Raw genomic sequence first — 17,226 nt, 5'->3', positions numbered from 1 at the left:
GCGAGGGTGACACCAGTGAGGGTGAGACCAAGGTTGGTGACACTGAGGAGGTGACACCGAGGGGAGGGTGGCACTAAGGCTGGGGACACCAAGATCAAGGTGACCGAGCTGAGAATGACACCAGGGTTGGTGACACCAAGGTGACATCAAGGCGAGGGTGACACCGAGGTTGGTGACACCAAGATCAAGGTGACACCGAGGTCAGGGTGGCCCCAGGGTGAGTGACACTGAGGGGAAGGTGACACAAAGCAGAAGGTGGCACCAATGATGGTGACACCAAGGTTGGTGACACCCAGAAGGTGACACCGAGGTCAGGGTAGCACCAAGGCTGGGGACACCAAGATCAAGGTGACACCGAGGTCAGGGTGGCACCAGGGCGGGTGACACTGAGGAGGTGACACCAAGGTGAGAGTGACACCAGGGTGGGTGACACCGAGGTCAGGGTGGCACCGAGGTGAGGGTGACACCAGGGTGGGTGACACCGGGGTGAGGGTGGCATCAATGTGAGGGTGACACTGAGGTGAGGGTGGCACCAGGGTTGGTGGCACCTAGGAGGTGACAGCAAGGTGACAATGACACCAGGGTTGGTGACACCGAGATGAGGGTGGCACCAGGGTGGGTGGCACTGAGGAGGTGACACCAGGGTGACAATGGCCCCGGGGTTGGTAGCACCGAGGTGACAGTGACAGCAGGGCTGGTGGCACCGAGGTGAGGGTGGCACCAGGGTGGGTGGCACTGAGGAGGTGACACCAGGGTGACAGTGACAGCAGGGCTGGTGGCACCGAGGTGAGGGTGGCACCAGGGTGGGTGGCACTGAGGAGGTGACACCAGGGTGACAATGACACCAGGATTGGTGGCACTGAGGTGAGGGTGGCACCAACTTGAGGGTGACACCAAGGTGAGGGTGGCACCAGGGTTGGTGGCACTGAGCAGGTGACATCAAGGTGACAATGACCCCGGGGCTGGTGGCACCGAGGTGAGGGTGGCACCAATGTGAGGATGACACTGAGGTGAGGGTGACACCGGGTTGGTGACACCGAGGTCAGGGTGGCATAGGGGCTGGTGGCACCAAGGTGACACCGGGGTGACAATGACACCGGGGTTGGTGACACCAGGGTGACAATGACACCGGGTGGTGGCACCGAGGTCAGGGTGGCACCAGGGCTGGTGGCACTGAGGAGGTGGCACCAGGGTGACAATGACACCAGGGTTGGTGGCACTGAGGTGAGGGTGGCACCAGGGTCTGTGACACCGGGGTGAGGGTGGTACCGATGAAGGTGACACCAAGATCAAGGTGGCACCAAGGTTGGTGACACCAAGGAGAAGGTGGGCACCGAGGAACAGGTGACACCGGCATTGGTGGCACCGAGGTGAGGGTGGCACCAGGGTTGGTGGCACTGAGCAGGTGACATCAAGGTGACAATGACTCCAGGGCTGGTGACACCAGGGTGACAATGACCCCGGGGCTGGTGACACCGAGGTCAGGGTGACACCGAGGTCAGGTGGCACCAGGGCTGGTGACACCAAGGTGACAATGACACCGGGGCTGGTGGCACTGAGGTGAGGGTGGCACCAGGGCTGATGGCACTGAGGAGGTGACACCAGGGTGACAATGACTCCAGGGCTGGTGGCACCGAGGTGAGGGTGGCACCAGGGCTGATGGCACTGAGGAGGTGACACCAGGGTGACAATGACTCCAGGGCTGGTGGCACCGAGGTGAGGGTGGCACCGAGGTGAGGGTGACACCAGGGTTGGTGGCTCAGAGCAGGTGACATCAAGGTGACAATGACACCGGGGCTGGTGGCACCGCGGTCAGGGTGGCACCGGGGCTGGTGGCACTGAGGAGGTGACACCAGGGTGAAAATGACTCCAGGGCTGGTGGCACCAAGGTGAGGGAGACACTGAGATGAGGGTGACACCAGGGTGGGTGGCACTGAGAAGGTGACACCAGGGTGACAATGGCCCCGGGGTTGGTAGCACCGAGGTCAGGTGGCACCGAGGTCAGGTGGCACCAGGGTGGGAGTGACACCAGGGTTGGTGGCACTGAGGAGGTGACATCAAGGTGACAATGACCCCGGGGCTGGTGGCACCAAGGTGAGGTGGCACCGGGTTGGTGACACCAGGGTGACAATGACACCAGGTTGGTGGCACTGAGGTTAGGGTGACACCGGGGCTGGTGGCACTGAGGAGGTGACATCAAGGTGACAATGACCCCGGGGCTGGTGGCACTGAGGTCAGGGTGACCCCGGGGTTGGTGGCACCGAGGTCAGGGTGACACCAGGGTGACAATGACCCCGGGGTGGGTGGCACTGAGGTCAGGGTGACACCGATGCCACCGGCCGGTGACGTCTCCTTTGGGCCCTCCTGGGACCTTTCCTCCACCTGCTCCATCCCACCATCCATCCCATCCATCCATCCCACCCAAAAATGGAATTTTGGGGCCATTTGGGGCCATTTTGGGGCTTTTTGGGCCATTTTGGGGCTTTTTGGACCCCATCCAAGCCCGACCAATCAGGGACATCTGTCAATTAAATTTATTTATATTTTCCTAATTATTTGTAATTATTTCAATTAATTCCTCATTTTTAAATTTATTTGGAATTTAAAATTTATTTCTATTTTCCTAATTATTTGTAATTATTTCAATTAATTCCTCATTTTTAAATTTATTTGGAATTTAAAATTTATTTCTATTTTCCTAATTATTTGTAATTATTTCAATTAATTCCTTTTTTTAATTTATTTGGAATTTTAAAATTCATTTGGAATTTTAAAATTTATTTAAAATTTTAAAATGTATTCCTCATTTTAAAATTTGCCGCTCTTAATTCGTAATTTATACGTTTATTTGTCATTTTTTAATCCATTTAGAATTTTAAAATTTATTTGTCTTTTCTGAATTTCTCCGGTGTTAAATTTGTCATTTTTTATGCATAATTTTTAAATTTGTAATTATTTAAATTATTTGACATTTTAAAATGTATTTGTCATTTTTAATGTATTTGTCATTTTAAAATTTATTTAACATTTTTAAATTGATTTGTCATTTTAAATTTATTCATAATTTTTAAATTTATTTGGAATTTTTAAATTTATTTGGAATTTTAAAATTAATTTCTCATGGTTTTAATTTAATTTTTTTTATTAATTCGGATTTTTTTTTAATTTGGAATTTTATTAAATTTGGGATTTTGTGGAACTTTTAACCCTTTCCATGCCGGGGTCACTCAGGGTCACTCATTGGTCACTCATTGATCACTCATTGATCACTCATTGGTCACTCATTGGTCACTCAGGGTCACTCAATGGTCACTCATTGGTCACTCATTGATCACTCAGTGGTCACTCATTGATCACTCAATGGTCACTCAGGGTCACTCACTCAGTGGTCACTCATTGATCACTCATTGGTCACTCAGGGTCACTCACTCATTGGTCACTCATTGGTCACTCATTGGTCACTCACTGGTCACTCATTGATCACTCATTGGTCACTCAGGTCACTCATTGGTCACTCATTGGTCACTCGGGGTCACTCATTGATCACTCATTGGTCACTCATTGATCACTCATTGGTCACTCAGGGTCACTCACTCATTGGTCACTCATTGGTCACTCATTGGTCACTCATTGATCACTCACTGGTCACTCATTGGTCACTCACTGGTCACTCATTGGTCACTCGGGGTCACTCATTGGTCACTCATTGGTCACTCATTGGTCACTCATTGGTCACTCACTGGTCACTCATTGGTCACTCATTGGTCACTCAGGGTCACTCATTGGTCACTCATTGGTCACCCATTGGTCACTCATTGGTCACTCATTGGTCACTCATTGGTCACTCAGGGTCACTCATTGGTCACTCAGTGGTCACTCATTGGTCACTCATTGGTCACTCGGGGTCACTCATTGGTCACTCATTGGTCACTCATTGGTCACTCATTGGTCACTCATTGGTCACTCACTGGTCACTCATTGGTCACTCATTGGTCACTCATTGGTCACTCAGGGTCACTCGTTGGTCACTCATTGGTCACTCACTGGTCACTCATTGGTCACTCATTGGTCACTCACTGGTCACTCATTGGTCACTCATTGGTCACTCATTGGTCACTCACTGGTCACTCACTGGTCACTCCCGCCCCTCCCCCCAGGCTGGACTCTCTCAGTGCCGGGGGTGCCGCAGCTTTATTGGGGGAGGGGCGGGACCCAAAGGTGTCCATGGGTGTCCCAAAGCCACCCCAGATGTCCATGGGTGTCCCAAAGCCACCCCAGGGTGTCCCAAAGCCACCCCAGATGTCCATGGGTGTCCCAAAGCCACCCCAGATGTCCATGGGTGTCCCAAAGCCACCCCAGGTGTCCCATGGGTGTCCCAAAGCCACCCCAGGGTGTCCCAAAGCCACCCCAGATGTCCATGGGTGTCCCGAAGCCACCCCAGGTGTCCAGGGTGTCCCAAAGCCACCCCAGATGTCCATGGGTGTCCCATAGCCACCCCAGGTGTCCCATGGGTGTCCCAAAGCCACCTCAGGGTGTCCCAAAGCCACCCCAGGTGTCCCATGGGTGTCCCATGGCCACCCTGCAGTGTCCTCTTCAGGGTGTCCCACGGATGTCCCAAAGCCACTCCAGGTGCCCCATGGAGACCCCAAAGGGACCCAAAGCCACCCCAGGGTGCCCCACAGCCACCCCAAGACCTCTCAGGACACCCCCAAGACCCTCCAGGGCCACCCCGAGGCCACCCCGAGGCCACCCCAAGGTCACCTGGATCCCCCTGAGGTCACTGAGGCCACCCCGAGGTCACCCCCCGGCTACCCTGAGGCCACCCCAGCTCCCCTCGAGGTCACTCCGAGGCCACCCCAAGGTCACCCCAGCTCCCCCCGAGGTCACCCTGAGGCCACTCCAGATCCCCCTGAGGCCACCCCGAGGCCACCCCAAGGTCACCTGGATCCCGCTGAGGTCACTGAGGCCACCCCGAGGTCACCCCCCGGCTACCCTGAGGTCACCCCAGGGCCACCCTGAGGCCACCGCAGATCCCCCCGAGGTCACCCCGAGGCCACCCCGAGGCCACCCCAGATCCCCTCGAGGTCACCCCAAGGCCACCCTGAGGTCACCCCGAAGTCCCCCTGAGGCCACCCAGAGGCCACCCTGGATCCCCCTGAGGTCACCCCGAAGTCCCTCCGAGGCCACCCCAAGGTCACCCTGAGGCCACCCTGGATCCCCCTGAGGTCACCCCAAAGTCCCCCCGAGACCACCCCAAGGTCACCCCAGATCCCCCTGAGGCCACCCCAAGGCCACCCTGGATCACCCCTGGATCACCCCCAGATCACCCCGAGGTCACCCCCAGGCCACCCTGAGGCCACCCTGATGTCACCCCAAGGCCACCCCGAGCTCCCCCCCAGGCCACCCCGAGGTGCCCCCGGTTGTCCCCTCAGGGCGGGCGCGGCGGGCTGCCGGCGGGCCGGAAGAGGCGCCAGGCGCCGCGGCAGATGAGACCGAACCAGTAGAGCTGGGGCGCGGCCAGGGCGGCGGCGGCGGCGTTGTAGGCCGGGGGCAGCGCGGCCGGGACGCGCAGCAGCGCCAGGCCCCGCTGCCGCCCGTAGGCCCAGTAGAGGTACGGGAAGAGGAGCACGCGGCAGCCCAGGAAGGTCACCAGCAGCGCCAGCCCGTTCAGCTTGTGCAGCGCCGTGTGCTGCCGCCGCAGCTGCGCCACAGCGACGGCGCCTCGGTCACCGCGGGAGGGTGGCACGGGGCCTCCGCGGGGCCGGGGACACGGGGACACCCTGACAGCTCTGCTGGGGTGAGGGGAACGCGAGGAACCCGTGGTGGCCGCATCTCAGGGGGGTTTGAGGAGGACAATGGAGACGCTCTGGATGTGACCCCAATATGATTTTGGGGTCTCCAGGGCGTGAGGGACACGGGGGGACCCTGACAGCTCTGCTGGGGTGAGGGGAACGCGAGGAACCCGTGGTGGCCACATCTCAATAGGGTTTAGAGAACCCAATGGGGACACTCTGGATGTGACCCTGATGTGGTTTTGGGGTCTCCAGGCAATGGGGAACACGGGGACACCCTGACAGCTCTGCTGGGGTGAGGGGAAGGGGAGGAACCCGTGGTGGCCGCATCTCAGGGGGGTTTGAGGAGGACAATGGAGATGCTCTGGATGTGACCCCAATGTGATTTTGGGGTCTCCAGGGCGTGAGGGACACAAGGAGACCCTGACAGCTCTGCTGGGGTGAGGGGAACGCGAGGAACCCGTGGTGGCCACATCTCAATAGGGTTTAGAGAACCCAATGGAGACGCTCTGGATGTGACCCCGATGTGGTTTTGGGGTCTCCCGAAACTGAGGGACACAGGGACACCCTGACAGCTCTGCTGGGGTCACAGGAACAGGAGGAACCCGTGGTGGCCGCATCTCAGGGGGGTTTGAGGAGGACAATGGGGAACTTTCTAGAAGGGGCCAGATGTTGTTTTGGGGTCTGTGGGGATTGAGGAACACGGGGACACTGCATGGATTCTTCTGAGGTCAGAGAAACGTGAGGAACCCATGGTGGCCCCATCTCAGGGGGGTTTGAGGAGGACAATGGAGATGCTCTGGATGTGACCCCGATGTGGTTTTGGGGTCTCCGGGGCGTCAGGGACACGGGGACACCCTGACAGCTCTGCTGGGGTGAGGGGAACACGAGGAACCCGTGGTGGCCGCATCTCAGGGGGGTTGGAGGAGGACAGTGGGGACACTCTGGATGTGACCCCGATGTGGTTTTGGGGTCTCCAGGGGGTGGGGGACACCCTGACAGCTCTGCTGGGCTCAGGGGGACACGAGGAGCCCGTGGTGGCATCTCAGGGGGGTTCAGGAGGACACTGGGAGGAGCCCGTGGTGGCATCTCAGGGGGGTTCAGGATTGGGGCCTCTCCTGGGGCTCCGGATTTGGGGGATTTGGGGGAAATTTGGGGGATTTTTGGTGTTTGGGGGGATTTTGGGGGATTTTTTTGGAATTTTTTTTGGATTTTTGGGGATTTTGTGAATTTTTGGGAATTTTTGGGGAATTTTTGGGAATTTTTGGGGATTTTTTTTGGGATTTTTTTGGGATTTTTGGGGAATTTTTTGGTATTTCAGGGGATTTTGTGAATTTTGATGGTTTTTTTGGGATTTGGAGGAATTTTGGGGAATTTGGGGGGATTTTGGGGATTTTGGGTCACTTTTGAGGATTTTTTTGAGATTTTGGGGTTTTTGGGGATTTTTGGGGGATTTTTTTTGATTTTGGGGGATTTGGGGGGATTTTTTTACAATTTTGGGGGAAATTTTGGGGATTTCAGGGGATTTTGTGAATTTGGCGGATTTTTTGGGATTTGGGAGAATTTTTAGTGATTTTGGGGATTTTGGGGGATTTTTTGGGATTTGGAAAATTTGGGGAAATTTTGGGGGATTTTTTTGAGATTTTGGTAATTTCGGGGATTTTTGGGGATTTTGGGGGAATTTTTGGGGATTTCTGGGAATTTTTTTCGGATTTGGGGGAATTTTGGGGATTTTGGGGGATTTTTGGATATTTTTGGAGATTTTTTTGGGGATTTTTATCCATTTCTTGGAATTTTTGGGGAATTTTCTTGGGAATTTTGGGTGATTTTGAGCATTTTTTATTTTTTGTATCTTTTTAGGATTTTTGGGGATTTTTGGGGATTTGGAGGCAATTTTTGGCATTTTCGGGGAAATTTTTTTGGATTTTTTTAGAATTTTCTGGAATTGGGATTTTTCTGCAGCACTTTTTGGGATCTTTTTGGGGTTTTTGGGATATTTTGGGGATTTTCAGAATTTTTTAGGGATTTTTAGGAGATTTTTTTATTTTGGGGTGATTTTTTGAGGATTTTTGGATTTTTTTGGGGAGTTTTTTGGGGGATTTTTTGGGGATTTTGGGAGATTCTTTTCAGATTTTTTGTGGATTTTTTTGGGAGATTTTTTGGGGGATTTTGGGGGGTTTTTTTGGGATTTTTGGGGATTCTTTTTGGATTTTTTGGGGGCGATTTTTGGGGGATTTTTTGGGGATTTTTTTAAGATTTATGGAGATTTTTTTTTTATTTTTTGGGGGGGATTTTGGGGGATTTGTTTGGGAATTTTTTTGGGATTATTTTGGGATTTTTTTGGGATTTTTTTTGGGATTTTCCAGGAATTTTTGGTGCCCCCTTGGGGATTTTGGGATGAATTTGATGGGAATTTTTGGGGATTTTTTTTGGGATTTTTCCATTTTTTGGCCGTTTTTTGTGGGATTTTTTGGGGGTTTTTTGGGATTTGGGATCTGGGAACACTCGGGGACACTTGGGGACATTTGGGGACATTCTGGGGACACTCACCATGATAAGAACCTCGCCCAGGATTTGGAGTTTTCTGGGATTTTTTGGGGATTTTTTTGGGATTTTTCCATTTTTTGACCATTTTTTGTGGGATTTTCTCGGGGTTTTTTGGGATTTGGGACCTGGGGACACTCGGGGACACTTGGGGACATTTTTGGGGACATTTTTGGGGACATTCTGGGGACACTCACCATGATAAGAACCTCACCCAGGATTTGGAGTTTTCTGGGATTTTTTGGGGGGATTTTTGGGGGATTTTTCCATTTTTTGACCATTTTTTGTGGGATTTTTTTTGGGTTTTTTGGGATTTGGGACCTGGGGACACTTGGGGACATTTGGGGACATCTTGGGGACACTCACCAGGATGAGGACCTTGCCCAGGCACACGAAGGGCGTGCTCAGCTCGGCCATCAGGAGGCAGCCCAGGAAGAAATCGCCTTTGCCCTGGCGCCACAGCTGGGACACCGAGGGCCACCAAAGTGTCACCAAAGTGTCACCAAAGTGTCACCAAAGTGTCACCAAGGTGTCCCCAAGTGTCCCCAAATTGTCTCCACCCCCCCGAAATGTCCCCAAATGTCCCAAACCCCCCCCCAAAGTGTCACCAAGTGTCACCAAAGTGTCACCGACCCCCCCCAAGTGTCGCCAAGTGTCACCAAAGTGGCCCCAAAGTGGCCCCAAATGTCACCAAAGTGTCCCCAAGTGTCCCCAAGTGGCCCCAAATGTCACCAAAGTGTCCCAAAGTGTCCCCAAGTGTCACCAACCTGCCCAGAGTGTCACTGAGTGTCACCAACCCCCCCAAAGTGTCACCAAGTGTCACCAAAGTGGCCCCAAATTGTCTCCACCCCCCCAAAATGTCCCCAAATGTCCCAAACCCCCCCCCGAAGTGTCCCCAAGTGTCACCAGAGTGTCACCGGTTCCTCCCCGAGTGTCACCAAGTGTCACCAAACGTCACCAGAGTGTCACCAACCTGCCCAGAGTGTCACCAAATGTCCCAAAGCCCCCCAAAGTGTCCCCAAATGTCACCAAGTGTCACCACCCCCCCCAAAGTGTCCCCAAGTGTCACCAAAGTGTCCCCAAGTGTCACCAGAGTGTCACCCAGCCCCTCAAAGTGTCCCCAAATGCCACCAGGTGTCCCCCGAGTGTCCCCAAGTGTCACCAACCCCCCCCAAAGTGTCACCAACCCCCCCAAAGTGTCCCCAAGTGTCACCAAAGTGGCCCCAAAGTGTCCCCGAGTGTCCCCAAATTGTCTCCACCCCTCAAAGTGTCCCCAAATGCCACCAGGTGTCCCCCGAGTGTCCCCAAGTGTCACCGACCCCCCCCAAAATGTCCCAGACACCCCCAGAGTGTCCCCAGGGTGTCCCCAAGTGTCACCAACCCCCAAAAAGTGTCCCCAGGTGTCCCCAGGGTGTCCCCAGGTGTCCCCAAGCCCCTCAAAGTGTCCCCAAAGTGTCATCAACCCCCCAAATTGTCACCAACACCCCAAGGTGTCCCCAAAGTGTCCCCGGAGTGTCCCCAAGCCCCCCAAAGTGTCCCCAAAGTGTCCCCAAAGTGTCCCAAAGTGTCCCCAACACCCCAAGGTGTCCCCAAGTGTCCCCAGGTGTCCCCCAATGTCCCCAAAGTGTCCCCGGAGTGTCCCAAAGGTGTCCCCCAAGTGACCCCAACCCCTCCAGGTGTCCCCAAAGTGTCCCCAGGGTCCCCAAAACTGTCCCCGAGTCTTCCCCAGGTGTGCCCAGGTGAGTGCCCAGGTGTGTTTAACCCTTCCCAGGTGTGCCCAGGTGTGTTTAACCATACCCAGGTGCCCCCAGGTGAGTGCCCAGGTGTGTTTAACCCTGTCCAGGTGTGCCCAGGTGTGCCCAGGTGTGTTTAACCCTGCCCAGGTGTATCCCAGGTGTGCCCAGGTGAGTGCCCAGGTGTGCCCAGGTGTGTTTAACCATACCCAGGTGTATCCCAGGTGTGCCCAGGTGCCCCCAGGTGCCCCAGGTACTCACGGTGGCCACGGGGAAGCAGACCAGCACCATGGCGGCGTGGTGCAGCCCCAGGTGTGCCCAGGGGAGTGCCCAGGTGTGCCCAGGTGTGTTTAACCCTTCCCAGGTGCTCCCAGGTGTGCCCAGGTGTGTTTAACCCTGCCCAGGTGTGCCCAGGTGAGTGCCCAGGTGTGTTTAACCCTGCCCAGGTGTGCCCAGGTGAGTGCCCAGGTGTGTTTAACCCTTCCCAGGTGTGCCCAGGTGTATCCCAGGTGTGCCCAGGTGTATTTAACCCTTCCCAGGTGCCCCCAGGTGTCCCCGGGTACTCACGGTGGCCACGGGGAAGCAGACCAGCACCATGGTGGCGTGGTGCAGCCCCAGGTGTGTGCCCAGGGGAGTGCCCAGGTGTGCCCAGGTGTGTTTAAACCTTCCCAGGTGTGCCCAGGTGTATCCCAGGTGCCCCCAGGTGCCCCCAGGTGCCCGGGTACTCACGGTGGCCACGGGGAAGCAGACCAGCACCATGGCGGCGTGGTGCAGCACCATCAGCAGCTCGCGGCGCAGGAAGGCGGCGGCGGCGGCGCGGGCACCGCCCGTGCCCCCCTGGCCGTGCCCCTTCACCTGGGCACGCTGCAGGTGGCACAGGTACATGGCGTAGACGTCGTACACGAAGTAGGGCACGGCGAAGGGCGGGTAGGCGGCGGCCAGCCAGTGCCTGCGGGCGCAGGTGGGCACGGGTGTGCCCAGGTGTGCCCAGGTGTGCCCAGGTGTGCCCCAGGTGTGCCCAGGTATGCCCAGGTGTGCCCAGGTGTGCTCCAGGTGGGGTTAAAGTGTGCCCAGGTGTGCCCAGGTGTGCCCAGGTGTGCCCAGGTGTGCCCCAGGTGGGGTTAAAGTGTGCCCAGGTGGGGTTAAAGTGTGCCCAGGTGTGCCCAGGTGTGCCCCAGACTGCCCAGGTGTGTCCCACATGTGTCCCAGAGTGCCCCAGGTGTGCCCAGATGTGCTCAAAGTGTGCCCAGGTGTCCCCATGTGTGCCCCAGAGTGCCCAGGTGTGCCCAGGTGTGTCCCAGGTGGGCACAGGTGGACTCAAAGTGTGTCCAGACGTGCCCAGGTGTGTCCCCAATGTCTCCAATGTCCCCAAATGTCCCCAAATGTCCCCAAATGTCCCCATGTCCCCAAATGTCCCCAACGTCCCCAATGTCCCCAGTGTCCCCATGTCCCCACTGTCCCCACTGTCCCCACTGTCCCCACTGTCCCCACTGTCCCCAATGTCCCCACTGTCCCCAGTGTCCCCAGTGTCCCCACTGTCCCCAGTGTCCCCAGTGTCCCCACTGTCCCCACTGTCCCCACTGTCCCCAATATCCCCAACGTCCCCAGTGTCCCCAGTGTCCCCAATGTCCCCACTGTCCCCCGTGTCACTCACTGTCCCCAGTGTCCCCAGTGTCCCCACTGTCCCCAACGTCCCCAGTGTCCCCAGTGTCCCCCGTGTCACTCACTGGTCGTCCAGGACGTGCTGGCAGGATCTGGAGATGATGAACCCGGCCGTGGAGGCCATCACCGCCTGCACCGAGGACACCAGCCTGGGGACAGGGGACATCACTGGGGACACGGGGACATGGGGACATGGGGACATGGGGATGTTGGGGACATGGGGACAGCGGGGACATTGGGGACATTGGGGACATCTGGGACAGTGGGGACAGCGGGGACAGTGGGGACAGTGGGGACATTGGGGACATTGGGGACATTGGGGACATTGGGGACATTGGGGACATTGGGGACACTGGGGACATTGGGGACATTGGGGACATGGGGACATGGGGACATGGGGACATGGGGATGTTGGGGACATGGGGACATGGGGACATTGGGGACATGGGGACATTGGGGATGTTGGGGACATGGGGACAGCGGGGACAGTGGGGACAGCGGGGACAGCGGGGACAGTGGGGACATTGGGGACATTGAGGACATCGGGGACATGGGGACATTGGGGACAGGGGGGACATCAGGGACAGCAGGGGGGACAATGGGGACATTGGAGACATTGGGGGGACATGGGGACATTGGGGACAGTGGGGACACTGAGTGACAGAGGGGACATTGGGGACATTGGAGACACAGGGACATCAGCACCAAGGACAGCAGCCTGGGGACACGGGGGACATTGGGGACATCGGGGGACACAGAGGGGACACGGGAGTGACACAGGGGTGACAGGGCGGGCGATGGGCCCGACGGTGACACGGGTGGCACGGGGACACGGGTGACACGCGGGTGGCACGGGTGACACGCAGGTGACACGCGGGTGGCACGGGTGACACGCGGGTGACACGCGGGTGACACGCGGGTGGCACGGGTGACACGCGGGTGGCAGGGCGGGGGACGGGCCCGCGCTGACGTCCCTAAGCCGCGTCCCCGTGTCCCCGTGTCCCCGTGTCCCCGTGTCCCCGTGTCCCCGTGTCCCCGTGTCCCCGTGTCCCCACGCTGTCCCCGCGTCACCGGCTAATCCTGCCCTGCCCCCCCCGGATTGTCACCACCCCCCCCGGATTGTCCCCAATCCCCCCGGATTGTCACCAACCCCCCCGGATTGTCCCCAATCCCCCCGGATTGTCACCAACCCCCCCGGATTGTCCCTGTCCTGTCCCCAATCCCCCCGGATTGTCACCACCCCCCCCGATTGTCCCTGTCCTGTCCCTGATCCCCCCCGGATTGTCACCACCCCCCCGGCCTGGCCTTGTCATTGTCACCGTCCCTGGTCCCCCCGTGCCCGGGCCACCACCGGCCTGGAAGTGGCCCTGTCCCCTCGGTGTCCCCTCGGTGTCCCCTCGGTGTCCCCTCGCTGTCCCCTCGCTGTCCCATCCCTGGCCCGGTGCCACCCCTCCCTGTCCCTGCAGTGTCCCCATCTCTGTCCCCAGCCCTGTCCCTGCCCAGGGCCACCTGAGCCTTGGCCTTGTCATGTCCCCTGCCCTGTCCCCTCCCTGTCCCCTTCCTGTCCCCATCCTTGTCCCCATCCCTGTCACCTCCCAACCCCATCCCTGTCCCCTCCCTGGCCCAGTGCCACCCATCCCTGTCCCTGCAGTGTCCCCATCCCTGTCCCCTCCCTGTCCCCTCCCTGTCCCCTCCCTGGCCCAGTGCCACCCATCCCTGTCCCTGCAGTGTCCCCATGCCTGTCACCTCCCAACCCCATCCCTGTCCCCTCCCTGGCCCAGTGCCACCCATCCCTGTCCCTGCAGTGTCCCCTCCCTGTCCCCTCCCTGTCCCCTCCATGTCCTCTCCCTGCCCCCATCCTTGTCCCCATCCTTGTCCCCTCCCATCCCCCTCTCTGTCCCCTCCCTGTCCCCTGGCTGTCCCCAAGCCCACCTGGCAGCCAGCACCGTGTCCCTGTCCCTGTCCCCATCCCTGTCCCTGTCCCCTCTGTCCCCATTCCTGTCCCTGTCCCTGTCCCTGTCCCTTCTGTCCCTGTCCCCATCCCCGCTGTCCCCGCGGTGTCCCCGCGGTGTCCCCGTCCCCTCCCGCGCTGTCCCTGTCTCCCCGTCCCCATCCCCGTGTCCCCATCCCCGTGTCCCCGCGGTGTCCCCATCCCCATCCCCGTGTCCCCATCTCCGTGTCCCCATCCCCGTGTCCCCATCTCCGTGTCCCCATCCCCGTGTCCCCATCCCCGTGTCCCCGCGGTGTCCCCATCCCCGTGTCCCCGCGGTGTCCCCATCCCCATCCCCATCCCCATCCCCATCCCCGTGTCTCCATCCCCGTGTCCCCATCCCCGTGTCCCCATCCCCGTGTCCCATCCCCGCTGTCCCCGCTGTCCCCGCGGTGTCCCCGTCCCCTCCCGCGCTGTCCCCGCGGTGTCACCTGGCGGCCAGCACGGTGGCGCGGCCCGGGGGACAGCCGGCGATGGCGGCCAGCGCCCGGCGGGCCAGCACGAAGAGCCCCGGGAAGAAGAGCAGCCCCGGCAGGCACAGCAGCCCCGCCGGCAGCGCCGGGAACAGCGGCAGCGCCGCCCGCGACACCGGCGACACCGGCGGCGACACCGGCGACACCGCGGCGCCGGGCATGGCCGGGCGGGCGGGGCCTGCCGGCGGGGCGGGGCTCAACGGGAGGAACCGGGGGTGGGCGGCGGGGGGACGGCGGGGACGGAGCGGGGACGGCCCGGGGACGGCGGGGGGACGGCGGGGACGGCGGGCATGGCCGGAGGGGCGGGGCCAAGGGGACACCGGCGGGGACACCGGGAAACGGGGCGGGGCCCGGAGGGGCGGGGCTGGAGGGGGTTAGGGGCGTGGCCAAGGGGACACCGGGAATGAACGGAGGGGGCGGGGCCAAGGGGACACCGGCGGGGACACCGGGAAAGGGGCGTGGCTTAAAGGTGGGGGCGGGGCCAAGGGGACACCGGGAATGAATGGAGGGGGCGGGGCCAAGGGGGCACCGGGAATGAACGGAGGGGGCGTGGCTTAAAGGAGGGGGCGTGGCCAATGGGACACCGGGGGATACCGGGAATAGGGGGCGGGGCTTAAGGGGTTGGGGGCGTGGCCAATGGGACACCGGGAATGAATGGAGGGGGGGGGCTTAAAGGTGGGGGCGTGGCCAATGGGACGCCGGGAATGAACTGAGGGGGCGGGGCTTAAGGGATTTGGGGGCGTGGCCAAGGGGAGACTGGCGGGGACACCTGGAAAGGGGCGTGGCTTAAAGGTGGGGGCGTGGCCAATGGGACACCGGGAATGAACGGAGGGGCGTGGCTTAAAGGTGGGGGCGTGGCCAAGTGGACCCCGGGGATACCGGGAATAGGGGCGGGGCTTAATGGGTTGGGGGCGTGGCCAAGGGGAGACTGGCGGGGGCACCGGGAAAGGGGGCGTGGCTTAAAGGAGGGGGCGTGGCCAATGGGACACCGGGAATGAACGGAGGGGGCGGGGTTTAAGAGGTTTAGGGGCGTGGCCAATGGGACACCGGGAATGACGGAGGGGCGGGGCTTAAACGTGGGGGCGTGGCCAAGGGGACACTGGAATGAACGGAGGGGGCGTGGCTTAAAGAAGGGGGCGTGGCCAAGTGGACCCCGGGGGATACCGGGAATAGGGGGCGGGGCTTAATGGGTTGGGGGCGTGGCCAACGGGAGACCGGCGGGGACACCGGGAAAGGGGGCGTGGCTTAAAGGAGGGGGCGTGGCCAACGGGACACCGGGAATGGACGAAGGGGGCGGGGCTTGGGGCGGGGTCTAAAGAGGGGCGTGGCCAGTAGCGGGTGGGGCCAATGGGGCTGTAGGGAGGGGGCGGGGCTTCGGGGAAGGAGCCAATAAGGAGATAGGGAGGGGCTGGAGGGGCGGGGCCGCCGGGAATGGGCGTGGCCTCGAGGTGGGGGCGGGGCTGGTCGCGCCATAAGGGGCGTGGTCGTGTGACGTCACAAAAGGGCGCGGCTTTGGGCCAAGGGGAGGGGCCAAGCCCCAAGCCCCGCCCCCTCCCCACTCCCCGCCTCATTTGCATAAATCTCCCTCTCACCGGCACCCGGGCGGGTCTGCGGCCTCCCTCAGCGCCTCATGAATATTCAGCGCGGCGCTCCCGCCGCTCATTTGCATAAATTTCCATCAGCCCCCTCCCCCCTACGGGCGCCGCCCCCACGGCCGCGGCGGGAGCGCCGCGCGCGCTGATTGGCGGAGACCGGCAGCCAATCAGCGCGCGTCGCGGGGCAGCGCGGGGGCGGCGCTGATTGGTGGAGAAAAGGGGGGCGGGGCTTGGGGGGAGGGCGGCCAATGGGAGCGCGCGGTGCGGGGTTGCCACGGCGACGGCGACGGTTTTTTGCATATTAATGAGGTGGGCGGGGCTGTTTAGCATAATAACGGTCAGCTGGGCCGCGCTCATGAATATTAATAGAGTTTTAATAGTCGCGTCTGTGCTCATGAATATTAATGAGATTTTAATGCCAGAGAAAGGGGAGGAGGCTCCGCCCCTCGCGCCACTGAGGCCACGCCCCCTCATTAGCATCGTAAAGAGGGGGCGGGGCTAAAGGGGGACCCCAAAATTTGGGGGGACAAAAAGGGGGAGGGGCCCCAAATTTGGGCTCCTAAAAGGGGGGGAGGGGCCAAATTTGGGGTCCCAAAAATTTGGGGGAGGGGCCCAAATTTTGGGGAAGGGGTCCCAAAATTTGGGGTCCCAAAAGTGGGAAGAGCCCCAAAATTTGGGGCACCAAAAAGGGGGAGGGGCCCCAAAATTTGGGCTCCCAAAAGGGGGGAAGGGGCCAAATTTGAGGTCCCAAAAATTTGGGGGAGGGGTCACAAATTTGTGGTCCCAAAAGTGGGAGGAGCCCCAAAATTTGGGGTCCTAAAAGGGGGGGAGGGGCCAAATTTGGGGTCCCAAAAATTTGGGGGAGGGGCCCCAAAATTTGAACTCCTAAAAGGGGGGAGGGGCCCCAAATTTGGGGTCTCAAAAAGGAGGGGAGGGGCAAATTTGGGGTCCAAAAATTTGGGGGAGGGGCCAAATTTGTGGTCCCAAAAGTGGGAGGAGACCCAAAATTTGGGGTGCCAAAAAGGGGGAGGGGCCCCAAAATTTGGGGTCCAAAAATTTGGGGGAGGGGCCAAATTTGGGGTCTCAAAAAGGGGGAGGAGTCCCAAATTTGGGGTACCAAAAAGGGGTAAGAGCCCCAAAATTTGGGGTGACAAAAAGGGGGAAGAGCCCCAAAATTTGTGGTCCCAAAAGTGGGAAGAGCCCCAAAATTTGGGGTCCTAAAAGAGGGAAGAGCCCCAAAATTTGGGGTCCTAAAAAGGAGGGGAGGGGCCAAATTTGGGGTTCCAAAAATTTGGGATAGGGTCCCAAAACGAGGGGGGAGGGGCTGCACCCCAAAATTGAGGGGGAGGGCTACAACGGGGGACCCCAAAATTCCGGCCGAACCCCCCCCAAAAAAAAAATTTGGGGGGGGGGGGGGTGGGTCCCAAAATTGGGGAA

The 17,226-nt window shown here is 59.2% G+C and overlaps 1 protein-coding gene across 1 annotated transcript; it reads right to left on the bottom strand.

Annotated features, from left to right (window-relative positions):
- Positions 1 to 5,428: 5,428 nt before the first annotated feature.
- TLCD3B (TLC domain containing 3B) lies at positions 5,429 to 14,265 on the bottom strand. Its single transcript, XM_077789587.1, has 5 exons — positions 14,153 to 14,265; positions 11,797 to 11,880; positions 10,799 to 11,018; positions 8,703 to 8,798; positions 5,429 to 5,701 (listed from the first exon to the last, which is right to left on the bottom strand). The coding sequence occupies exons 2-5, from the start codon at positions 11,853 to 11,855 to the stop codon at positions 5,429 to 5,431; spliced, it is 648 nt and encodes a 215-aa protein (XP_077645713.1). The 5' UTR covers positions 11,856 to 11,880; positions 14,153 to 14,265.
- Positions 14,266 to 17,226: the final 2,961 nt, after the last annotated feature.

Source organism: Lonchura striata, chromosome 35 (genome assembly GCF_046129695.1).
Source record: "Lonchura striata isolate bLonStr1 chromosome 35, bLonStr1.mat, whole genome shotgun sequence".
Lineage (NCBI taxonomy): Eukaryota > Metazoa > Chordata > Aves > Passeriformes > Estrildidae > Lonchura > Lonchura striata.
The sequence above is the reverse complement of the archived record's forward strand: the minus strand, read 5'-3'. Positions and strand labels throughout refer to the sequence as shown.

Bases quoted from the DNA above. Each gene is read 5' to 3' on its own strand.
- TLCD3B (XM_077789587.1), bottom strand. From the start codon at position 11,855: ATGGCCTCCACGGCCGGGTTCATCATCTCCAGATCCTGCCAGCACGTC. The intron at 11,019-11,796 runs GTGAGTGACACG...CTGCGCCCGCAG, and splicing joins CAGCACGTCCTGGACGACCA to GCACTGGCTGGCCGCCGCCT. The intron at 5,702-8,702 runs GTGAGTGTCCCC...GCTGTGGCGCAG, and splicing joins TGGGCAAGGTCCTCATCCTG to CTGCGGCGGCAGCACACGGC.